The following is a 24,675-nucleotide window of genomic DNA, read 5'->3' on the forward strand; positions in this document are numbered from 1 at the left end:
GAGAGCTAAAAGGTTGCATTAGATAACTCAAAGCTTGATAAGTGCACATATCAAGTCATACAGAAGTCTTTAAGCATGGCTTTGGTACTCTTAATTGATAGGTTGGTGAAGATATACAAAAAGTACTACTAACTCATCCTGCTATCATTGATTGAATGTTCAGACAAGGTTATAATATGATTATATGACTGTTGGGACAAGGGTAGGGACCATCTTTGGTGCTAACATAAGGTGCTTTAGGGCTGGCTGCAGTGACCAAGAGAGCCTCAGCATGTAGAATAAGCTTCTTGAAATTTCACAAATTAGAAAGTTGCCAGAACCAGCTGAGAGAGAGAGAGAGAGAGAGAGAGAGAGAGAGAGAGAGAGAGAGAGAGAGAGAGAGAGAGAGAGAGAGAGAGAGAGATTTGCACATAGAACCACCTATGAATGCTGTTCTTAACTCACTGTACAGGGGAACATAAATCAGACTGGGTAGCAGCTCTGCAAAAGGGGACTTTGTAGCTTGCTAGCGAAACCAGTCGATGGGCTATACAAGTATATTTTATACATCATTGGGGTCATTTTTCGTAACTAAACTGGTCTCTTATCATGAGGGCTCGATAAATATACAAGCAATCTGATGGAGCCTTGCAACAAAGGCTGATTACTTCACAAACACGAGCATCTTTATAACATGGATTTAGAAGTTGAATCCACAATGAAGTTAAAGATACTGCATACTCTTCTTGAGTTGTCTGAGCTCTTCTTGTGATTTCAGCATTTCAGCTTTCGTGGTCTCAAACTTCTCCGCTCTGGATTTGATTTTCCTTTTGATGAAATCTATTCTACACTCTATCTGCTCTAGGAGCATCTTGCGTTCTTGCAACCCATGCTTTTTCTCCTTCAAAGCATCTCTGATCTGCATAGTCTGTGTTATGTCGTTGATGGATCGCAGAGAGGGAATCTTCTTATTGGCTTTTGAATGAAGTGGAAACAAGATTTTTGATTTTTGCCTGTTCCACAACAGAGATTAAACCACGAAAATTTAGAGCTTTACATCTGATGTCCAGGCTACTATGGTTCAGCAGTAACAATCTAACGTGCAGGTTGCTTCAAAAGACAAAAAGATTCTTAAACATTGCCATTCGTGAAGCATGGCTTGTTCATGAGTTCTCTCCCTCCTTTTCAAAAGTGTACCAGGGCCCTTTTTACCCTCTTTTTGAGGTGGTTTTTTCTCCTGGTAAGTATTCTAGATGCATTCGTTTTCTAGCCTCAACTTTCATCGTTCCTATAGCCCTGTTTGTATCTTTTGTTCCCCCCCCCCCCCCCCCCCCCGTTGTATCAGCTTACCAGCTCCTCTATTGCTCATATTCTTCCAGCCCAACTATATCAATTTTGCACTGCCCTCAGGATAGAGATTGAGCATCTTGAGGGTTTTTGAAGTAGGAATTAGCACACAGAGAGAAATGAAATGAAATGAAATGTTATATTAACTTCTTCAAAAGGCCAAAATGACCTATGAGACCAAAAAGTTACAATTGGTGAATCTGATACCATGTCTGAGTACGGAAATTACAAAGTTACCAAGTTACAAAGAACTAACACTAAAACACAAAGGAGAAAGGAAATAAGGGGGGGGGGGGGTAGGGTAGGGTAGGGTAGAGAGAGAGAGAGAGAGAGAGAGAGAGAGAGAGAGAGAGAGAGAAATGAAATGAAATGTTATATTAACGTCTTCAAAAGGCCAAAGTGACCTATGAGACCAGAAAGTTACAATGCGGTGTATTTGATACAAAGTCTGTGGAAAGTTAGAATGCGGTGTATCCTCTGCCGCAATCTCCGTCAGTGTTGCGTGGCTCCCCTCCTTAGCCTTGGTCGTCTCGATCTCCCCAGCTCTATAGCTCGGTCAATGAGAGTACTGCTGTTGTGTGTATGGGTGGGAACCGAGCTCTGTGATGGTGGTGGCCCCTCTGCCTCTATGGTACTCGGATTGAAGAAATCTGAGATGCGTCTCAGGGACTGAGTCTGTCTATGCACTCTCAATAATGAGTCTCTATGTCTCTGTATCTCAAGTAGAAATAATCCGAGACATCTCTGATCCTGATATTTCATGACTCTATCTAACGAGTCAAACCCATCTCTGAAAAAACAGTGAAAGCATCCCTGAATCTCATAGTAGACTGTGCAGTGACATATAAAGTGAAACTCTTGTCTCTGGCTCTGCATGGCATAACTGACATATCCTCTTGTCTGCTGGTATGCCTCTGTATCTACCTGTCTCAATCCCAAGCTGGTGTGAAGATGTGCGTATCTGGCCTATGGCACATTGTAACCCATGAGATAGATGTGTGTCCATGTAGTTGGGCCGTGTGACAAAACCGTCTATCGTGAGTTGGAGAAGATGCTCTCTATAGAAAGCCCTCTTCGTACCCAGCTCCCCGTGATGGCTCTATCCATGTCCTCCTAGTATCAAGCTAGATAAGATCCTGACGAATGAGTCTAGTAATCTCCATCTGTGTAAGAGCCAAAGATGGTGCATCAAGAGAATACTGGAAAGGGGGCAGCCTGTCCATGCTGAAACCATGCCTCTGAAACCATGAGCTCATCTGTGCATACCGACATGATGTATCTCCCTGTAATGCCAGCTGTCTGGATGACTCGAGAGCAAGCCTAGCATATCTGTCCCAGGTGGTGTCCCATAAGCTGTGTACAAATGATACTGATCTGGTAAGTGCCTCAATCTTCATAGGTGGGGCAGCCAGCTCCGCTCGTATGATGTCATGTGGAACTGAGGTCTTGGCTCTAATCAGCCTAGAAACCTAATCAGCCTAGAAACCATAGATACCAAGGGCCTCTCCATATTACTCCATCCAGCTGTCAACCTCAGTCCACTAAAGACCACCCCAAGATATGTGTATGCATCAGTGTACTCCATATTGTCTTGACCATATGTGAATGTAGGTGCTGATCTCTTGACCCACTATGGCGTGGTATTAAATACCATGACCTTGGTTTTACTAAGGTTGACAGACAATCCACTATCCCCTGCAAAACTATGCAATGCGTCCAAATGTCTCTGCATACCCTTTTGGTGAGTCTGATATCAACACGATATCGTCAACATACAATAAAAGAGGGATCCATGTCCCTGCAAGCTGAGCACCTCTATCTCCTCCTCTGTCATATAATCAGAGACCTCATCAACATACATACCAAATAAAAGAGAGGACAATGGGCATCCCTATTTCACTTCGATAGTGGAGTGAACTATGTCAGATATCCCCTCTGGTGTGCGTACATGACCCTTCACTGAACTGTACAATGCCATAATCTCCCATATCAGTTTTGTGGGTACCCCCAATTCCATAAGTTGGTGCATCAATCTGGCCCTCGTAACTGTGTCAAAAGCTTTGCGGAAGTCCACAAAGCTGCAATGAGGAGAAATGAAATGAAATGAAATGTTATATTAACGTCTTCAAAAGGCCAAAATGACCTATGAGACCAATCTGTTACAAAAGAAAACCTTGGCCCAGTGAAGACTACCCCAAGATAAGTGTATGCATCTGTGTACTCCACAGTCTCTTGACCATAAGTGAATGTAGGTGCTGATCGCCTAATCCACTGCAGCATGGTGTTTGTCAAAGTGATGATGTGGCATGCCCAACTTGAAAGAAATGGGCAAGAGGAAATTCTCAATCCAAAAAGTATAGCCAAGGGGCCTGAACTGAAAAGAATGTGGTCCACTGAGGGCCCCCAAATCTGAACCCCATAGAGCATAGCTGAAGCCACTAGAGTGTCAAAAAGCCATAGCTTTGTTCGAGGTTCCTGAAACTGAACCTGCGAACATATCTTCTCCAAACCTCCCAAGGCTGCATAAGCTCTCGTCATTCTAGTCTCTGCTGCTCTCCTCAATGAAAATGTCGGTCCACTGAAGGCTACCCCAAGATAGGTGTATGCATCTGTATACTCCACCGCCTCGTGGCCATATATGTAAAAGTAGGTAGTAACCTCTTGACCCACTGTGATGTGGTGTTAAACACCATAACCTTGGTTTTCCAAGGCTAACAGACAATCTACTATCGTGAGCAAATGTGTACAGAGCATCTAAATGACGCTGCATCCCTCCGGGGAGTCGGAAATCAACACAATATCATCAACATATAACAATAGTGGGATCCATGACCCTGCCAACTGTGCTCCTCTATCACCATCCCTCTCAATGTAGTCAGCAACCTCATCCACATACATTCCAAATAGTGTAGGAGATAGCGGGCAGCCCTGTTTCACCCCAATAGTGGAGTGAACCAAACCCGAAATCCCCTCTGGAGTGCGTACGTGCCCCACCACTGACTTATATAGAGCCATGATCCCTCAAATCAACTCTCTTAGAACCCCTATCTCTTGCAGTCTTCTGCGCATCAATCTAGCTCTGGGCACTGTATCGAAGGCTTTGCGGAAGTCCACAAAGCAACAATAGAGCCGTCTTCCACGTGATCTCTCCTCCTGAATAATGGCTCTGAGTGTCAAGATATGATCAAGAGTAGAGAAACCTCTCCTGAAACCCACCTGTCCTGTTGCCCGTACACCCTCTCTCTCTGGCCATCTACTCAACTACTGCTCAAGGATGGATGTGTACAACCGTGCCAATGTGTGTCTAATCATGATAGTGCGGTAGTTCCAAGGCTCCATAGGGTCCCCTGACTTGAAGATAGGTACAGTCGTGGAAAAACTCCAAGTATCAGGTAGGCCCTCGCACATGGCACGGTTGAGCATCACTGCTAGAAGCTCTGCAAGCAAATCTTTGGTATGTATAAAATGCTCTGCTAGCAGGCCATCGTGATCATATGTTCTCCTAGTCTTCATCTTGTCAATGGCTTTCTTTACCAACTCGGCGGTAAAGAAAGGCTTTCTTTACCATCTCGGCGGTAAAGAAAGCACATGTGTGTGGGCATGGCTCTGGCGGATCTCGAAGAGGTAGCTGCCCCGGGATGGTGTAGAGAGATGATGCATTTTGACCGCATATCTCCATAGAAGTGATGACCGGTGGGGGGGAGTGCTCATGGAAGAGTCGCCATGCCTCGCTTGAATCCTGGCTAAAAAACAACTGATATAAATCTTGCTCTAGCTGAGCTAGAAACGCCCTCTTCTTTCGTTGTATCAAACGTCGAGAAGCAATCCATGATTGCCTGTGACTAAGGACACCTAGAAGTACCTCTTTTTGAAGTCGGGCTCTCGTCTCTCTGCACTCCTCATCATACCAGCTATATTGGGGTGTGCTCCCAGAACGTCGGTGTTGCCCAGGGTTAGTATTGGGGTATGCCTTTGCTGCGGCATCCTGTAGTGTCTCTGTCAATATGTAAGTGAGCTCCCCCAAAGGTCTTCCCAGATCCTCTGTGCATAAGCGTCTGTAGATACCATCTATGTAGACAGAATCAGTCTCTGAAGTAAATGTGTATCGGGTATGCATAGGTGTCTGTGCCAATCGAGCTGTGCTGAACTGGAATGAGACGGTAAACGTGAGGAGAGCATGATCTACTGCTAGCCCAATAGGCATGGGCCCGACTGTAAAGTCCTGAGTAGAGGGTATGAAATTGGGCCGAGCCAAAACATAATCCAGTGTGCTGGCCCCATGTCTATGAGGAAAGCAAGTGAACCCACTCGACGCTGAAAATCTCTGGAGGCCATTCAAGATGGCCAGTCCATGTGCAGTCCCCAAATTTGTGAGATATCCCCCATACCTAGTGTGATCTTCATCCTGCGAACACCTGTCCAGTCACATATCACTGACATCCAATTCTCTCAGCATTTCCTCTAAGATATTGTAGAAAGCTCTTTGAGACTGGCCCGTCCTGGCATTGAAGTCTCCCAAAAGAATGACATCTCCATTCCTAGAGAACTCCCATATGTCCTCATCCAATATCATGTAGGGTGACTCCCCCTTGGGCGATGCATAATGAGATGTGTTGGGGGAAAAATAGCATATTGCAATGTAGAGTGGCCTCCCTGTCTCTGCTCTCACTCTGACCCACATATATCTGCCTGCTCATCCCTCCGAACAATATGAATGAGGGGTTGCAGCTCCTCCCTGAATAGGACTGCCATACCTCCTGATCCCCGTCCTCTATGCGTTGATCTCACTTCTTGCCTACAAGTAGTCTCCCAATGGTATTCCCTCACTCTAGGTAATGTGCCGCCAGAAGTCTGATGCGTTTCCGAGTAAAAAATAATGTCTCTTCCCTTAAAGGTATCCTCACATGCACCTACATCTAGCTTCATTGATCCGTTACAATTCCTTGCTGCCATTTTAAGGCTGTTCCCATAGGTCTCGCACCGTCATGCGGTGCGTTTTTCCAACACCACTAGTTTCCCCTCCCTGTAGGAAAGCTATTTTCTCTTTTTCCCTCGCTGCCTTAATCTCTGGCATCAGCTCTTGCATGTGTGCTACCTGTGTTAGAGTGAGGTCATCACCCAAAAATATCCCAGTTTGCTTGAGTGTTGGTCTCTTCTTTAGAAATTTCTTCCTAGCTTCTAGTGTAGGGAAACGTATAATGACTGCTCTTTCCTTGGGCCTTCCTTTCTCATCGCTTCCCTTCTTACCAACTCTCCAAGCACCTGTGTGTGTGGGTTCAGAAATACCCATGCATTTCAAGAGCTCTTGCACTTCTTCTTCCACTTTTTCACTGTCTTTGAGACCTGAAACTCGCACATGAAGGGCTCTAGTCTTTCTTTTTTGCTCCTCCTCAATTGTCATATTGATGATAATTGATGTCGGTGTGGCTTCAGGTATCTTATCTTTTCCTTTCTTTGCGTTCTCGATCCACTTTTCAGCTTTATCAACCTTCTCGTGTTTTGAATAGGTGCTCCGCCCACGAAGAGGTTGTTCGTGCCTTTTGCTCTTCCTCGTCTCTTAGAGTTTTCACCTGCTCCTTAATGCTTTCGAGCTCCTTGATCATTGAGCTGGGGTATTTTTGCAAGTTGCAAGGTCTCCCTTAAGTGCTTCGATCAATGCATCCTTTTCGTTCATGCGTTCTTTCGTTTTTTATTTCAAGGATTCAAACATAGCGAGTGCATCCTCTAATCTTTTCTACGTCATACATTCCATTACATTCACTTCTGCCCTCACTATCGTCCAGTGGCAGCTCTAAAGAAGTCTGTGATCTGTCTCTGAGACTGGCTAGTCTCTCCTCTCATCGGGCTCTCTCTGTGTCTGCGCAGCTTGAGCAAAAACAAACCCAAGCATCTCTGATCCTCGTACCGCATGACTCTAGAGAATGGTCCGAAGCCCTCTCTGAACAAGCAATGGAAGCGGCCTCGTATCTCGTAGTAGACGGGCAGTGGCATGTGTAGTGCAACTCTGTCTCAGGCTCGATGTCACACAGAGGGCATGTCCCTGCTGGTACTCCGCTATATCTCCCAGTCTCGATCCGCAGCTGGTGTGAAGATGTGCGTATCTGGCCAATAGCCATCGTATCCCATGAGACAAGTGGGTGCCTGGGCCTTGTCACAAAACCATCCTCCGTAAGCTGGAGGAGATGCTCTCTGTAGAAAGCCATCTTCGTGCCCAGCTCAACTCCTATGCTGGCTGTATCCATGTCCTCTTGGTGTCTAGCCAAGTCAAGTCTTGGCGAATGAGCCTGGTGATCTCGGACTATGTAAGAGTCAGAGAGAGTGCATCTAGTGAGGGAGGCAATTTGTCTATGCTGAACCCATGCGCCTGAAACCATGATGTCATCTCCCCATACCAGCATGCTGTATCTCCCTGCATGGCTAACTGTCGAGAGGATTCAAGTACAAGGCGTGCATATCTGTAGCGCGGATAATGTGTCGTACTCTCTACAGTGGGTGGTCCTCAGTGCAATGTGCGTGACAATCTCACTCAAATAGACAGAAGAGAAAGGAAACAATAGACGTCAACAGAGCTCACAAAGACACAACAGCAGACCAGAACATATGACTCGACTCTCTCAAAGACTGATACAGACTCTGGCATGGCAGCACACTCAGCTCCAGCCCAACACTCACAGGTACAATGGGGGTGTCGAGGCTCAGATATCCAGGGATGGTGAAGCAGTGCTCTGTGCATAGACTCACTCTAGACGACTACGTACAAGATAATAGAACTGGCCCAAAACGACTACTCATATGTACAACCATAAAGAGCCACCAACGGCTCATAAATGTCCAGTCAGCTATCTATCTCCAAATTGAGTGGTGGTGGTGACCTGGCCACGATGTCCAATAGACCACCGTAGGTACCCTGCCACGTGTCACTCCTAGCCCAGAGGGTCCGTCCAGTGTGAACCAGACCAACTCTAGCATCTCGACAGGAATAGTGTTAGGTAGATTGGCATCAGCCAATGCTGTGAGACCTAGAGTGTGCAGCTGAGCATTGGAAAATACCTCGCTCAGAGATGGTTGAGGCTGTTGTAAATAAAAATCCAAAGAGAATGCGGTGCGATTTTTGGATGTTGCAGGCCTCTTGATAATATGACTCATGATTGGCTGTTTCCCTTTCTTTTGAGCTGTTCTTGTATGGTCCTCTTGATCACTCGAAGCATCTGACTCGGAGTGTGCTTCTGACTCAGAGGGAGAGTCTGCTTTGTAGCTTTCATCACTTGGATCGTTGGAAGTTATGTCATCCAAGCCGTGGCTACTGCTGGCTGACATCTCTTCACTCTCTGATTCCTCTGATTCCTCAGCCACAGCTTTCTTCTTTCGCAACAATTCTTTTTTGCTGCTGCCACCTTCTGCTATCTGTTTCTTGCTACCTCCTGCCATAGTGAGTAGGATTGAAAGAGTTTGTCAGGTACGAGATCCCCACAATAGAACGATGTTGATGTAGGGAGCAGTAGATTCTCTAGACACGTTTCTGAGTGTTCTGGTTTCTGGTACGTTTCTCAGATTTGTGGTACGATTTTTTAGCCAAAGGGAATAAAGCGAGGGGTGGTGTAGAAAGGTAAGGCGATGGGTGGGTAGAAAGCCAACGGAAAGAAGGGAGAGGGTGGATAGGCGCTAAGGGTAGAGAGGGTAGGGGCCAAGTACAGAAAGGTAGAGGCTAGGGGGTGGTTATGGACGAGGGCGTGGGTAGAGGGTAGGAGCGAGGGAGAGAGTATGAGCGATGGTAGAGGGTAGGGCCGAGGGAGGGTAGGGTAGGGTATGGGCGAGGGTAGAGGGTAGGGGCGAGAGGGGGTGGGTAGAGGGTGGGTAGGGTAGGGGTGAGAGGGGGTGGTTAGAGGGTAGGGGCGAGGGGTAGAGGGTAGGGACGAGGGGAAGTGGTAAGAGGGTAGGGGCGAGGGTGGATAGGGTAGGGGCGAGAGGGGGTGGGTGGGTAGGGTAGGGGCGAGGGGGAGTGGTTTAGAGGATAGGGGCGAGGAGTGTAGGGTAGGGGCGAGGGGGAGTGGGTAGAGGGTAGGGGCGAGGGTGTAGGGTATGGGTGAGGGGGTGGTTAGGGTAGGTGCGAGAATAGGAGGGTAGGGCGAGGGTTGAAGGGAAGGGTAGTTCGAGAATAGGAGGGTATGGACGAAGGAAGTAAGGCGAGGGGTTAGAGTAGATCGTAGGGGCGAGAGGTTGGGTAGAGGGATAGGGTCCAAGGATAGAGTAAGTGTGCTGATAACCATAAGAGAAGGGACGCAGTGAGCAGATACAAAGAGAAGACAAGTTTGAGCAGATACAAAGAGAAGACAAATTTCTGCTTCCACATAAAGAAGGCTATTGGGAGATTAAGGCTAGCAAGCAATGTTTACTCGTAGCAAGTTTTGGAGCACAAAAGGACATAACTCTAATGGCCCCTGCTTGTAGCTGCACTGCTAATGGCACCAAAGGTTTTCTGCTGCTAATAGGACCAAAAGTTTTTTGACATAAACTCAGCCATATTCTTCACATAGACATTATTGCATCGTGAGCCTCATCAAGTCCTTGATTACATATGTTCACTGTCTCAATCGCCATCTAAGCAGTTCAAACTGAACAAAACCACTCCGACTAGAAGCTTAACTGGAAGGACCTTAGTACTTAACGGCAAATAACACCGAGGATAGTAACAATTAGAGGAGGAGTGACTGGACTGTAGAAGTTCACGACAATACCCAATTACCAAGACTTAGTGGAGAAAAGATATCTTAGAGGAAAGGCGGAAACTTACAGACATAACAGAAACTGACACAGTAACAGAACACCGTTCTGATGGGTAGGATAGTGGGCAGGAGAGAGATGGGACATAAAACCTACAAATGGTGGAATAGTTGCAGACCCTTTACTCAGAGGAGTAATAGCACTTGATTCTGGAGCCATTTACCAGTGGCAAAGGAACACCTTCCAAAGTGACTAACTGGACAGCCCCCTGTGGCAAAATCTCCTGTACTTTGAAGGGCCCTTGCCAGGCTGGGATCAACTTCTTAGCTTTCTTCAGATACTTAGCTTGATAGAGTAGCACCAGCGAGCCCTGCATTATTTTCGGCCTTCGGAGATGGCGATCATGCCACGCTTTGCGACGAATCTGCTCGGCTTGGAGAGCATGTGAAGCTAATCTCCTGCTTTCTTCTAACATTGAGAGTCGCGAGAGGTTTGCTGAAGCACTCCCAGCTGTGACACGAACGCTTCCCACTCTTGCCGAACCTGAGTTGAACTCATATGGTGCAATTGCCTCTAAGCCAAAAGCTAGCTGGAATGGGGTGTAGTTAGTGGTTGTCTTGAAGGAGGTGCGATAAGCCCAAACTGTACCGAGGATAGCCGGAGCCCAAGAGGTTGGATGCAGATGACAAGCTTTCTTAAGAAGCGCGATTAGCACTTTGTTAGTGCTTTCAGCCTGCCCATTTGCTCTAGGATAGTAAGAGCAAGATTTGCGATGAAAAATCTTGTAACTCTTGAGGAGAGTGGAGATCAAGTCGTTGACAAAATGACTACCTCGATCACTGGTGACTTCCAGAGGACACCCAAACCTACAAAAAATATTTTCATACAAAAATTTTGCGACAGTGGCAGCTGTGCAGTCGATGGTAGCCACCACTTCGGCCCATTTCGTTGCATAATCTGTTGCTACCAAGAGATACTTACGATTGCCTGGTTGAGCAGATGGAATAACTAGACCAACAAAGTCCAAACCCCTTCTCTCAAAGGGCAACCACGCCATAGATACCTGGGGAGGGCGATTTGATTGCTTACTAGGCTTAGGTGCACATCGCTGGCAGACATCACAAATCTTGACATGAGCAATAGCATCTTGAAATATATAGGGCCACCACAAGCCCGTTTGTACGATTTTTTGTGCCGTGATGTGACCTGGATAGTGGCCACCAGTAGGACCACTGTGTGCATCCTCTAGAATGTGGTCAGCCTCATGAGGGGAGACGCACCTTCGCAGCACACCATCTGGCCTTGATTTATAGAGCTGTCCACCAATCAAAGAGAACGGTCTAGATTTCAGGAAGAGTCTTCTTTTTTGCAAGGGAGAAGCATTCTCAGGATATAGGCCAGTACAGAGCAGATGTAACACATCTCCGTACCATTTAGTGGTTGTGTCCACCTTAAAAAGATGAATGTCTGGAAAATCATCATCAACCCTAGTATTGGGCTTCCCTGTGTGTATGCGAGAGAGATGGTCGGCCATGACGTGCCGCTTGCCTGGACTAAGAATTACTTCATCGAACTCCTGGAATATAAGTATCCATCTCCACACTCGTCCTGCAACTTGGGGTTTATTTAGAAGATAGCGTAGCGCATGATAATCTGTGATGATAGTGAAGTGAACCCCTAACAAGTAATGACCAAACTTTGTAAAGAATACACCATAGCCAAACCTTCTCTTTCTGTGGTGCTGTAGTTGCGCTCTTCTTTGGTGAGCAGGCGACTTGCATAGTGAACAGGGCGATCCAGCTTGTACTCTTTACTAGGCTGAGTCAGCAAAGCCCCCACAACCAGCTCACTAGCATCCATATGCACATGAAAAGGAAGAGACCAATCTGGAGCCACTAAAATAGGTGCTTCACTGAGACGCTTTTTGAGGTATTCAAATGCTTCAGCCTCAGGTTTTGACCATTTAAAGGGTACTGTAGTACTAGTCAGTCGGGTCAATGGTTGAGCCACCTGTGCATACATCCGTATGAACCTACGATTATATCCTGTGTGGCCTACAAAGCTCTGAACACCTTTTGGATTCATAGGAGGTGGTAACTTCAAGATTGCCACGATCTTCTCTGGGTCTGGTGCTAAACCTTTGGCAGACACCACATGGCCTAGAAGTGTGCCTTCAATGACCAAAAAGTGACATTTGTTAGGATTGAGTTTTAGCCGTGCCTCTCTGCACCTAAGGAAGACAGCAGAGAGCTGAGCCAGGTGATCTTCTAAATTTTCCACTGGGGTTGAACACTGAGCACCTGAGAAGGTCGAAAAATCATCCATGAAGATGCGAAGATGATCCGTAAGCAGAGGACAAAAGATGAGATACACCGCTCGATTGAAAGAAGGTGGAGCGTTTTTCAACCCAAAAGACATTCTAGTGTAGATAAAAATACCCCAAGGAGTCACAAAGGCCGTTTTCAGCTGATCACCTGGATGGATGCCCAACTGATTATATTCACTAAACCCATCCATGAAACTGTACAATACATGCCCTGCTACATCTTCGAGCACCGCTCAGTGAAAGGTGTTGGGAAACCATCTGGGATAGTTACCTTATTCAGAGCACGGTAATCTACGCACACATGGATTTTGTTGGACTGCTTCTTAGGCGCTATCACCAAGGGTGATAACCACTCAGAGTGCTCCACAGGTACAATGATCCCTGCCTCTTGCATTTTTTCCAACTCTGACTTGACCGCCTCAGCATACTTCGGGTTGAGCTTGTTGGCTCGGCCTCTTACAGGCTTAGCCCCTTCAACCAGAGGTATAGTGTGGACACCCAATTCTGGTGGGATCCCCTCCAAATCCTTGTAGGACCAAGCAAAAACATCTTTAAAAGAGTGTATGAAAGAGACTACCTGATTGAGTAATGCGGGATGCTCCCATAACCAAGCTGCTAATAGGACGTGCTGGGGGTTGTCACGGTCGCCCAGGTTGACTTTTTTGACAGGGTCAGGAGGTGTAACTGTGGAGGGTACTTCAGAAGTTGAAACATGAGCTGCCTCTTGGAGCTTCGAGACATCATGTGCTGGCGTTTGATCGATTGGAAACTCCGCATACTCTTCTTGTAACCATCTAGGCGGAAGCTCATCGAAAGGTAAATCTTCAGACACAGACATAACCGAGTGCTTTAGAGTGGGCGGGGCATCCGACCTAGGAGATGTTAGAGGAAGAGGGGAATCATTGGCGAGTTCATGCAGAGGAGATTTTTTCCCCCTTCGGTGATGTGTGATAGGTTCCCCGAGGCCGAGGGCTTCCATAGGAGGATTATCTGACTCTTGAGAATTTGGGGCTGACCCACTTACTGCTTGGACTGGTCCACTGTCTGCTGTAGGACTACTCTCTAGTGTAGGATTTGTGACATCTGTGTCCGCCTGAGGAGTTGGAAGAGAGAGTGTTACCGGCACATGTGAGTTTTGAATAGAGACCATATAGCATGGCATCGAGGCGGTAGCTTCCAACCACTACAGCAGGTCCTCGTCATACCCGTCAGGGGGGTTGGGCTGCTCAGGGTCGGGGTTGGACTCTACTGACAATGAGCTGTGATGAACCACTGGATCCATACCTCCTTCGAGCCGAATTGGTTGCATGGTGGAGCCAGGAGTATGTATCCACATGGCGTCGTTGCCCCAATCATGAAGTGCCTTAGTATGCCTCAACCATGGTCGACCAATCAGCAAAGGAAATCCTCCCCCCACCTGAGGAAGACCGACCACCACAAAATCCAAGCTAAATGTGAAGTCTTGTATCATCAGAGGCACCTTCTCTACTATGCCCACAGGGTAGACTGTTCTCTGGTCTGCCAATGTAACAGTGAATGGGGCAGGGCGGGTAGGCTGCAAGCCTAAGGCCAACATAGTAAATTCTGGCATCACATTGATCACAGATCCACCATCCACTATGACGCCTGAGAATTGATGTCCAAGAATAGACAAAGTGACACGAGGACTTTTATAGTCGGTGAGGGGAGCAGCTGGATATGAAATCATGTAGGACTCCAAGGGCTGCACAGGTAGGTGCCCGCCACTAGGCCTTGCACCAGGGTACAGAAACTGGATGATGGACAGGGTGTCACTTCTAAAATTTGCATCAAGTCGAAGCATGTCGTACAGTGACACTTGTTGAAAAGTGTTTTTCAAGATAGACTCTGCTGTGGGCTTGTTTCCTTTCATTAGAGCTTGCTCTGGTATGTTAAGCTTCTGCAAGTCCTCTACTGCTTCGATGAAAGCCCCATTAATCTCTGATAGAAGCGAGGTAGGCTGACTCTTGACACTAGCTGGTTTGTCAGCTACTACTGGAGGTTGACTCATTTGTGTGATAGGAGATGGAAAGATTGGACCACCAGGGAGGCTGAGGCCAAGAGCAGCTCTCTGTGCCCGTGTGAGCACCCCAGCCGGCTCTTCCACTTGCTTCAACCCTTCTTGAGAGGCAACTACAAGAGTGGAAGGCGGTGCCCGTGGAATGGAGCTTACTGTGATGAGGTTAAGCTTTGGAAATGTAAACTCCTGTTGGCTTGTGCTTGCAAATGTGGACGCTCGTTGTTTTGCGCAATCCTTACTATAGTGGTCCTTAGCTTCAGGGCAATGTCGGCAAGGAGGGGACCCTTCTGGTAAGGGACATTTGCTCTGATAGTGTCCATACTCCCAGCACCTGTAGCACAAAATTGGCCTATTTGAGGGGCGAGGTGGTCTCTGCCCTTGCTGCATGGGACCGGAGGCTGACGTGTAGAAGCTTTGGGGAACTGAAATGCAAAGTTATTGTGCATACCTTGTTGCATAGGAGGTGTTGTCAACAGAGGTGACAACGGGTTTTCATGGCCATAGGGTGAGCCCATGTTCGATGCAGGTGCTAGCCCTTGTTGGAGAGAAGGACCTAGACTTTGTTGTATTTGCCACAACCCCTTGATATAGTAGCAATCCTTGTCTTCGTGCCCAGATTTTTCGCAGAAGTGGCAATAAGCCCGAAGGGGACAGTCCTGTGGAGGATGCCTTGGAGAGCAACACGAGCTGCACCATACCATAGCCTTAGTCTCTTGTTGAGACCAAAGCTCTTCTAGCTCTCTCTTTATTTGATCCAAAGCCTCAAGATGTGGGGGTTTCTCTTGGCGAAGAGAGATATTTTTCTCCGCTTGAAGAGCGCGTTGTAGTTTTAGGGCTTCAAGTTCTCTCCATAAAGAATGGATCAGCAGGACTTTCCGAACACACAGAGGAGGTCTCTATGTGAGGGGAGTTGTTGAACAGCTTCCTAGCCCCCTCTATCCTAGTAGCAGCTACAATGAACTCCTCCAAAGTGGCGTCGGGCCGGAGACTCTCTCGGAGTTTTTGTTGAGAAGTTTTGGGAAGCGCCTTCTCCACCCACTTCTTCACCATGAATTCACTGGGTTGCTGAGGAAGCTTGGCAACCAGAGACTTGGTTTTAGTCATAAGCTCTGCAAAAGTCTCCTCTGGCTGGAGCACCATGTTGGCTAACTCATCCAACACCTTCTCCTGGTAGTCACCGGGCCTGAAAGCTGCACAGAATTGTTGCCTTGAGGTTGCCCAAGTTGCAAAATGGTTCTCTGCAAACTGACTGTACCATTTGTTTGCTAAGCCATCCAAGGTGGATGGAAAGAGTACCAAGTAGGCATCTTCCCTGTTAAGACCACGACCCCTACAGAGAGATACAAATCTCCTTGCATGGTCGTCAGCATCTTCTGAAGAGAGTCCTTTGAATGTAGGGAACTTGATGTTTACCTTAGCCAAAACGCTAGCCAATGGCTCCATGGCCCCTTGTTGAGCCTGTAGCTCAGTAGCCTGTAGCAGAATAGGAGAGAGCTTTACTGGAGAAGGAGATCTCGAAGATGTGGAAGCGGATGAAGGAATGGGTGATGTATGTGGAGGGATAGGTGATGAGGTTGATGGACTTCTACTCGGTACCAAAGGTCGTCTTCTGTTATAGTACTTCAGAGGGCTCAGTAGTGCGCTTTGACGCTCGACAGACCGCCTTGTATGTGTCATGCAGTGACAACCAATCCCACCAACCTTCGAGTAAGAAAACCTTGAACTGGCTGAAGACTGGTCTAGACTCTACTAGACCAGGCAAGTGACTAGACCAAGCTGGACCAGGACGAGGAGGACTAGACCAGGGTCGAGGAGGTCTAGACCAAGGACGAGGACAGGTTGGACCAGGGCGAGAGAGGACTAGACCAGTTGGACCAGGCGAGAGGGGACTAGACAGTTGGACCAGGCTATAGGAGAACCGTGCAAGGCAAGGTCTGCGAAGCTAGGCGAAGCTAGGCGAAGCTAGATGGACCTAACTAGCTTCAAGATTTGCACCTCACAGAGTGAGATTTCAGTTGACGTCCCCAACATGATCGCCAAAATAAGAGCACCTGTAGCGCGGATAATGTGTCGTGCTCTCTACAGTGGGTGGTCCTCAGTGCAATGTGCGTGACAATCTCACTCAAATAAACTGAACAGAAAGGAAACAATAGACGTCAACAGAGCTCACAAAGACACAACAACAGACCAGAACATATGACTCGACTCTCTCAAAGACTGATACAGACTCTGGCATGGTAGCACACTCATCTCCAGCCCAGCACTCAAAGGTACAATGGGGGTGTCGAGGCTCAGATGTGCAAGGATGGTGAAGCAGTGCTCTGTGCATAGACTCACTCTAGACGACTACGTACAAGATAATAGAACTGGCCCAAAACGACTACTCATATGTACAACCATAAAGAGCCACCAACGGCTCATAAATGTTCAATTAGCTAAGTCTATCTCCAAACTGAGTGGTGGTGGTGACCTGGCCATGATGTCCAATAGACCACCGTAGGTACCCTGCCACGTGTCACTCCCAGCCCAGAGGGTCCGTCCAGTGTGAACCAGACCAACTGTAGCTAACTGTCCAACTGTCTGTCCTATGAAGTGACATTGTAGCCCTGCTACAATATCTGTCTCTGGGAAGTTCCCACATGCGGTGTATGAAGGAGACAGATCTGGTGAGCGCCTCAACCACTAGTGGGGGGCAGCTAGCTCTGTTCATACAATAGCACGTGGTACTGAAGCCTTGGCTCTAATGTGAGAGAGAGAGAGAGAGAAATGAAATGAAATGTTATATTAACGTCTTCAAAAGGCCAAAGAGAGAGAGAGAGAGAGAGAGAGAGAGAGAGAGAGAGAGAGAGAGAAATGAAATGTTATATTAACGTCTTCAAAAGGCCATAATGACCTATGAGACCCGAAAGTTACAAAGTGGTGGATCTGATACAAAGTCAGAGTAACAAAATAGCCTAATAACAGTACAAAACAAAGATATCTACTATGGGGGCCTAAGTTGGTCGATGTGAGCCAAGCATAAGACTAAGCGGGAAAATTTGGGTGGCATGTTGGGATGGTTGAATCACAAGAGATCTAGCATCGGTCGTTGGCGAATCTCATCAATTTCCTCCATGGTTAGTAGTCTGACCGGGCGTCGTGCATGCCTGGCCAGCGTGCTCCGAATTTTCTGTCGTAGAACCCGTCGATGCTGTGTAGTTCTTCGCAGTCGTGGGCGCCTGGATTTCCCTAGTTCAATTGCTCGGTCAATCAGTGTGCCTCTCGTGTGAGACGAGGGGGAGCTCTGTTGTGGGAGTGGCTCTTGCGGCCGTCCCGTGCCTGCTTTGAAGAAGTCTGTGATCCGTCTTTGAGATTGTCTAGCCTCGCCATTCATCAGGCTATCTCTGTGTCTGCGCAGCTCGAGTAAGAACAAACCCAGACATCTCTGATCTTCGTATCCCATGACTCTTGAGAGTGGTCCAAAACCCTCTGTGAACAGGCAGTGGAAGCGACCTCGTATCTCGTTGTAGACGGGGCAGCGGCATGTATAGTGTAGCTCTGTCTCAGGTTCCGTGTTACACAAGGGGCATGTCCTGTCCTCTGCTGGTACTCCGCTGTACCTCCCAATCTCAATCCGCAACTGGTGAGAAGATGTGCGTAACTGGCCAATAGCACATCGTATCCCATGAGACAAGTGGGTATCCATGTATCTGGGTCTCGCCACAAAACCATCTTCCGTAAGCTGGAGAAGGTGGTCTCTGTAGAAAGCCATCTTCGTGCCCAACTCCTGTGCTGGTTGTATCCATGTCCTCCTGGTGTCTAGCTGGGTTAGATCTTGGCCGATGAGCTTGGTGATCTCTGACTGTGTAAGAGTGAGAGATGGTGCATCCAGTGAGTAATGGAACCTGTCTATGCTGTCTGTCTATGCTGAACCCATGTGCCCGAAACCATGATGTCATCTCCCCATACCAGCATGTTGTATCTCCTTGTATGGCTAACTGTCGAGAGGATTCAAGTGCTATGCGAGCATATTTGTCTCTAGGAAGTTCCCATGTGCGGTTTATGAAGGAGACCGATCTAGTGAGCGCCTCCACCACAAGTGGGGGGGCCGCTAGCTCTGCTCGGATAATGGCACGTGGTACTGATGCCTTGGCTCTAATGAGCCGCGAGACCATAGAGACGAGAGGTTTCTCCATGTTCCCCCATCCGTCTGAGCGACCCGGCCTCCGGTGAAGGTCCCCATATCTCTGTTTCATAGAGCAGTGCTGAAGCCACCAAGGTGTCAGAGAGCCAGAGCTTCGTCCAGGGCTCCTGAAACTGAACCTGCCAACACATCCTCTCCAATCTACCCAATGCTGCGTGGGCTCTAGTAAGTCTGGTCTCTGTTGCTCTTCTGAGTGAGAATGTAGGTCCGCTAAAAACCACTCCAAGGTAAGTGTAAGCGTCTGTGTACTCCACAGTCTCCTGGCCCTATGTGAATGTAGGTGATGACCTCCTGATCCACTAGGGGTGGTGTTAAACACCATAACCTTGGTTTTACCCAAGTTGACAGACAAACCACTTTCTGGTGTAAACGTGTGTAAAGCATCCAATTGACGTTGCATTCCCTCTGGGGATTCGGAGATCAACACTATGTCATCAGCATATAACAAAAGTGGAATCCATGTCCCTGCCAATTGACCACCTTTATCCCCATAGCTGTCAATGTAGTCAGAAACCTCATCCACATACATACCGAAAAGGGTAGGAGAGAGCGGGCAGCCTTGCTTCACCCCAATAGTGGAGTGAACCGGTGTAGAAAGTCCCTCCGGGGTGCGTACATGCCCTACTACTGATCTGTACAATGCCATGATTCCCCAAATGAGTTCTGTGGGTACTCCCATTTCCTGTAATCTGCGCATCAGTCTAGCTCTGGGTACCGTGTCGAAAGCTTTGCGGAAGTCCACAAAGCTACAATAAATCCGTCTCCTTTGAGATCTGCCTTCCTCGATGATGGCCCTGAGTGCTAGGATATGGTCAAGAGTGGAGAAGCCTCTCCTGAATCCTGCCTGCCCAGTTGCACGTATTCCTTCCCTCTCTGCCCATCTACTCAGCTGTTGCTCAAGAATGGATGCATACAACCGTGCCAGTGTGTGCCCAATCATAATAGTGGGATAATTCCCAGGCTCCATGGGGTCTCCTGATTTGAAGATAGGTACGATCGTAGATAGGCTCCAAGTGTCCGGTAGGCCCTCACACATGGCCCGGTTAAACATAACTGCTAGGAGCTCTGCTAGTAGGTCTTTGGCATGCATGAAATGCTCTGCGACTAGGCCATCATGATCATATGCTCTCCCAGTCTTCATCCTGTCAATAGCTTTCTTCACCATCTCAGCGGTGAAAAAGCCACATGCATGTGGGCATGGATCGGGGGGGTTGGGGAGGGGCGGCTGTCCAGGTACTGTGTACAAAGATGATGCGTACTGACCCCATGTCTCTATGGAGGAAATAGCGGGGGGGGGGGGACTACTGATGAAAGAGCCGCCAAGCCTCACGCGAGTCCTGACTCAAGAATAGATGATATAGATCCTGCTCGAGTCGAGCCAAAAAAGCCCTCTTCTTTCGCCGCACCAAGCGTCGGAAGTCAATTTGTGACTGTCTGTGAGTGACGTCCCCCAACAGCACCTCCCTCTGGAGTCTGGCTCTAGTCTGGCGGCACTCCTCGTCATACCAGCTGTTCTGAGGCATGCTCCCCAATCGGCGGCTCTGCTCAGGTTGGGTGTGTGGGTAGGCTTCTGCTGCTGCCTCATGTAGTGTCTGTGTCAGTATAGTAGTTAGCTCTTCCAGAGGTCGCCCCGGGTCCTCAGTGCATAGGCGTCTGTAGATTCTGTCCATGTATACAGAATCCGTCTCCCGTGTGAATGTGTAGCGAGTAGGGGCAACTACTCGTGGCCTGTGTGCTACACTGAACTGGAAGGAGATGGTCATTGACACCAGAGCATGATCCACTGCCACCCCGAACGGTCTGGGCCCAACTGTGAGATCCTGGATACTGGAGATGAGATTCGGCTGTGCCATGACATAGTCCACTGTGCTGGCTCCATGTCTGTGTGGGAAGCATGTAAATCCTCCTGCTGCAGGAAATCTCTGTAGGCAGTTCAAGATGGCCAATCCATGTGCAGTGCCCATGTCTATCAGGTGTCGCCTATACTCAGTTAATTCCATATCGTGTGATATTCTGGAAAGGCCCGTCTCTTCAACATCTAGTTCTCTTAGCATCTGCTCTGAAGTATCATAAAACACTGCCTGGTGATGGGCAGTCCTAGCATTGAAGTCCCCTACGATGATAATGTCACCGTCCCTAGAGAACTCCCATATGTCATCATCCAAAATAGAGAAAGGGGAATGTCCTCTGGGTGATGCATAAACTGATGTACTCGGGGGAAAGTAGCAAATTGCTACATAGAGGTATGTGCCTGTCTCTGCTTTCAGTCTCACCCACATGTACCTAGCCTGCTCGTCCCTGCGGACTATATGTATCAGTGGCTGCAGATCCTCTCTAAATAACACTGCCACTCCTCCCGAGGCCCGCCCTCTGTGCTCTGAGCGTGTCTCCTGTCTATAGGCTGTCTCCCACCTGTATCCGCTGATGTGAGGCATGGATTGCCCAGGGGCCTGGTGTGTCTCAGAGTAAAAGATGATGTCTCTTCCAGTAAAGCTATCCTCAAAAGCCCCCACATCAAGACGCATAGATCCATTGCAGTTCCAGGCAGCTACTTTGAGTGTGGTCCCATAAGTCTCGCACCGTCATGTGGAGCGTCGCTCTAGTATCACCACTTTCCCGTCTCGGTAAAAAGCGATCTTGCCTTTTCCCCTTGCCGCTCTAATCTCCGGCATTACTTCCTGCATATGAGCAATCTGCGAGAGGGTGAGATCATCCCCGAGAAAGATGCCAGTCTCTTTGAGAGTTGGTCTTTTCTTCAGGAATGACTTCTTTGCTTCCATGGAGGGAAAACGGAGGATGAGTGCTCTTTCTTTTGAGGTTTCTCCACTGCTTCCATTTTTCTTTATGTTGCCCACTCTCCATGCCCTTGTGTGCGTCGGCTCAGGAATCCCCATCAAGGTTGTGAGTTCTTTTACTTCTTCGTCCACATTGCCTTTGTCTTTAAGACCGCAAATTCTGACATGTAAAGCGCGCACCCTTCTCCTCTGCTCCTCCTCTAGTGTCTGATTGATGATGTTGTTGGGTGTGGACGTGGGCGTTATCTCCTTGCCTTTTCCTTTCTTGGCCACCTTGATCCATTGCTCGGCTTCGTCCGCCTTCAATTGAGTTTTGGTAAGAACATCCACCCAAGAAGTCGTCATTTCTTTGTGCTGCTGTTCTCCCTCTTTGATGGCCCGTACTTGTTCCTTGATCGTGTTGATTTCGTCGATTACTGAGGGTTGCAGTTCGCCCTCTTCCAGTGTGTTTCTTGATCGTGCTTCGGCGAGATCTTTCTTGAGTGACGCGATCTCTTCCTCTTAGGCCGTCACTCGGTCTTCCAGCGTGCTTATCTTGCTCTCTTGGATCAGCACGCGTCCTTCGAGTATGTTTATTGTGCCCCAAAGATTGCGGTTCAACTTGGTAACGGTCTCCGTCATTTCCTCTTTGCATTTTTGAATGGCATCCTCCAGGGGGTCGGCTTTATCGTTCATCTTCCTCATGCTTGATCGCCGTCCGCAAGGGAGTTAGATGACGCGTGCACCCCCCCTAGCAGCGGGTGCGGCAGCTGAGCGAGTGGGGGGGTCGTCCGCAAGGGGGGTCACTAGGTGTGCGTGTGCACCCACATTAGCGACGGGTGGTGGAGCGTGAGGCGGTAGGGGCCCGGGGGGGGGGGGGGGGGGGGGGGGGGGGGTTTAAGGTATGGTAGAGAGAGTTGGGGAGGGGGCGGGGGCGGGGCGGGGCGGGGCTCAAGAGGGGGGGGGGGGGGGGGGCGGCGAGAGAGAGAGAGAGAGAGAGGAGAGAGAGAGAGAGAGAGAGAGAGAGAGAGAGAGAGCGGGGACCGGGGAGGGGCGGCGGTGGGGAACAACGCGTGGGGTAGGGGAGAGAGAGAGAGAGAGAGAGAGAGAGAGAGAGAGAGAGAGAGAGAGAGAAATGAAATGAAATGAAATGTTATATTAACGTCTTCAAAAGGCCAAAATGACCTATGAGACCAATCAGTTACAAAATAGTGAATCTAATACCATGTCTGGGTACAAAAGAACTAGAAGTGGAACAAAATACTACTACTACTACTACTACAATCTAAAACTACGTGGGTGTAGCAGCTGATACAATAGGTACCCGGTAAACTGGATGTAACAGTGTGAAACAAAGATGGAAGAAATGGTGAGGATCCATCCTCATCTGCACTCTGAATGTCGAGAGAGTATGGCTCGAATCTTCTAGAGAGAGAGAGAGAGAGAGAGAGAGAGAGAGAGAGAGAGAGAGGCAAGACGATAGACTTAAAAGGACTCAAAAAAGACTTAAAATGAAGAAGCGATAGACTTTAAAAATGGGGGGTGTGGGGGGTTTAAAAAGTTAGTACGTGAAAAAAATTAAACAGCGCGATAGGGAGAGAAAGAGACCCCGCGATAGACTCCGCGCGAGAGAGAGAGAGAGAGAGAGAGAGAGAGAGAGAGAGAGAGAGAGAGAGAGAGAGAGAGAGAGAGAGAGAGAGAGAGAGAGAGAGACATCGCGATAGACATAACCCTGCAGGCAGGGGGCAGGTGCGGGTGCAACGCTCGAGCAGAGGGTGGGGGGTGCAGGGGGCGGGTGCAGGGGCAAGGCGCGAGCAGAGGGAGAGAGAGAGAAAGGTCAGCTCTGCCCTGCGCGCGAGTCTTCTGCCTGCACGCGAATCAGCTCCTGTGCGAGAGCCTGCAGCCCTGTGGCACGTCAGCCTGCAGTGCGCGAGCAGAGGGTGGGGGGTGCAGGGGGCAGCGCGAGCAGTGCGAAGCAGCGAGAGAGAGAGAGAGAGAGAGAGAGAGAGAGAGAGAGAGAGAGAGAGAGAGCTAACCATTGTCCAAAATCTTCACATCCTCTTTCACGAATCACCGCACCATCCAAGGAGATGCCTCCTGTCGTTAAAGCACCTTTAGCTCTAAAGAGGTTTTTGCAATTGTCGTAGACTTGCAGCTCTTTGAGTAAGCTGTAGAAGACAGATCCTCTAAGGCCACCTTGATCTTCACTTGCTACTTTCAACTGAAGATGCTCATCATTCAGTTGTAGGAGGTTTACTGCATATCCAAGGAAGCCAAGTGGCACTGAACCATCCATCAACTTGGGCTGGTCCATTTTGAGCAGTTTTTGAGGATGGGATTCTTCAAGTCCTTCATTATACCATCTATGGACAAGATTTACTGTGAGAAGGTAAATATTGCTGAGGGGCTCATATTATAGTAAGAAGACATACCTCATGTCCTCCAGAATAAATATTCGCAATTTTCCATGTACATTCTGATTCTGACTTTTGATGTACTCATAAAGTCCCCAGGTTTCATCAACGGACCCATCAGATTCATTCAGCCTGATCAAGAGGCCTGCAGCTTCACGTGTTTTGCAAACTACTCCAAGCATGCTTTCCTCCCCGATGAAATCTGCAAGGGCTCTAAAGAAGTACACCAGCCATAGACAATGAAGATAGGTATAGCACTTTGATCAGGCTGAGAAAAAAAAAACTCAAAAATGAAAACTTTAAGAGATAACATACCGACTTAACAACTCATCTTTTGCAGATGCAAGCAAGCACACGATTCCTACAATATCTGCGATAAGGGAATTCCCTGTCTTGGCTGAGAGGAAAAAATTTGAGCAGAAAGCATCTAGAAAGAACTTGGCTGGAAAACTGGTGCTGGAGATTTCTTCTGCAATTGTCCCTGCTGTTATGTCATTCTTCTCATGGCCATTTAGCGAACTGCTCTTCTGAAGACTCCCAGCTTGTGCATGCAAAGTTTTTATCTCTCCTGTGAGAATTCAAACCACTCCAGTGAGTTGATAATCAAGGATCACATTTAGGAAATAACAAGAGCCTGTGCACACACTTTTCTACGCAACAAGCTGTACAAACGCAAGAACTTGGACAGAGAAACATAGTGCACATCTGCATGAGATGGGAATGGAGGAATGCTATTAATTTGTGTGTAGTCTAACATAGATGGAGCAGACCTTCAAGTTGAGAGATACTATCTACTTCTATCTTCTTTTGCTCGTTCATCCTTTCGAACTCCTCCTCTGCTTTCTTCACTCTCTGCACACAGTGTGCCATCCTTCTCTGGCAATCCTAGTTTC

The 24,675-nt window shown here is 48.2% G+C and overlaps 2 protein-coding genes across 3 annotated transcripts in view; both read right to left on the minus strand.

Moving 5' to 3' along the window:
* Positions 1 to 418: 418 nt before the first annotated feature.
* The window catches only part of LOC147453822 (structural maintenance of chromosomes flexible hinge domain-containing protein GMI1-like), a 232,778-nt gene continuing 208,521 nt past the window's right edge, over positions 419 to 24,675 (minus strand). For both annotated transcript variants that reach the window (XM_086515908.1, XM_086515909.1), the window contains 5 exons: positions 24,553 to 24,667; positions 24,098 to 24,350; positions 23,801 to 23,995; positions 23,405 to 23,731; positions 419 to 992 (listed from right to left, as the gene is read on the minus strand). In XM_086515908.1, the coding sequence (XP_086372034.1) occupies positions 704 to 992; positions 23,405 to 23,731; positions 23,801 to 23,995; positions 24,098 to 24,350; positions 24,553 to 24,667 (1,179 nt within the window). In that variant the 3' untranslated portion in view covers positions 419 to 703. The remainder of the gene's footprint in view (positions 993 to 23,404; positions 23,732 to 23,800; positions 23,996 to 24,097; positions 24,351 to 24,552; positions 24,668 to 24,675) is intronic.
* Positions 19,775 to 22,192, minus strand: LOC147453823 (uncharacterized). Its single transcript, XM_086517203.1, has one exon. The coding sequence runs from the start codon at positions 21,117 to 21,119 to the stop codon at positions 19,896 to 19,898; it is 1,224 nt and encodes a 407-aa protein (XP_086373329.1). The 5' UTR covers positions 21,120 to 22,192; the 3' UTR covers positions 19,775 to 19,895.

This window comes from Adiantum capillus-veneris, chromosome 7 (genome assembly GCF_014529385.1).
Source record: "Adiantum capillus-veneris isolate H3 chromosome 7, ASM1452938v2, whole genome shotgun sequence".
Classification (NCBI taxonomy): Eukaryota; Viridiplantae; Streptophyta; class Polypodiopsida; order Polypodiales; family Pteridaceae; genus Adiantum; species Adiantum capillus-veneris.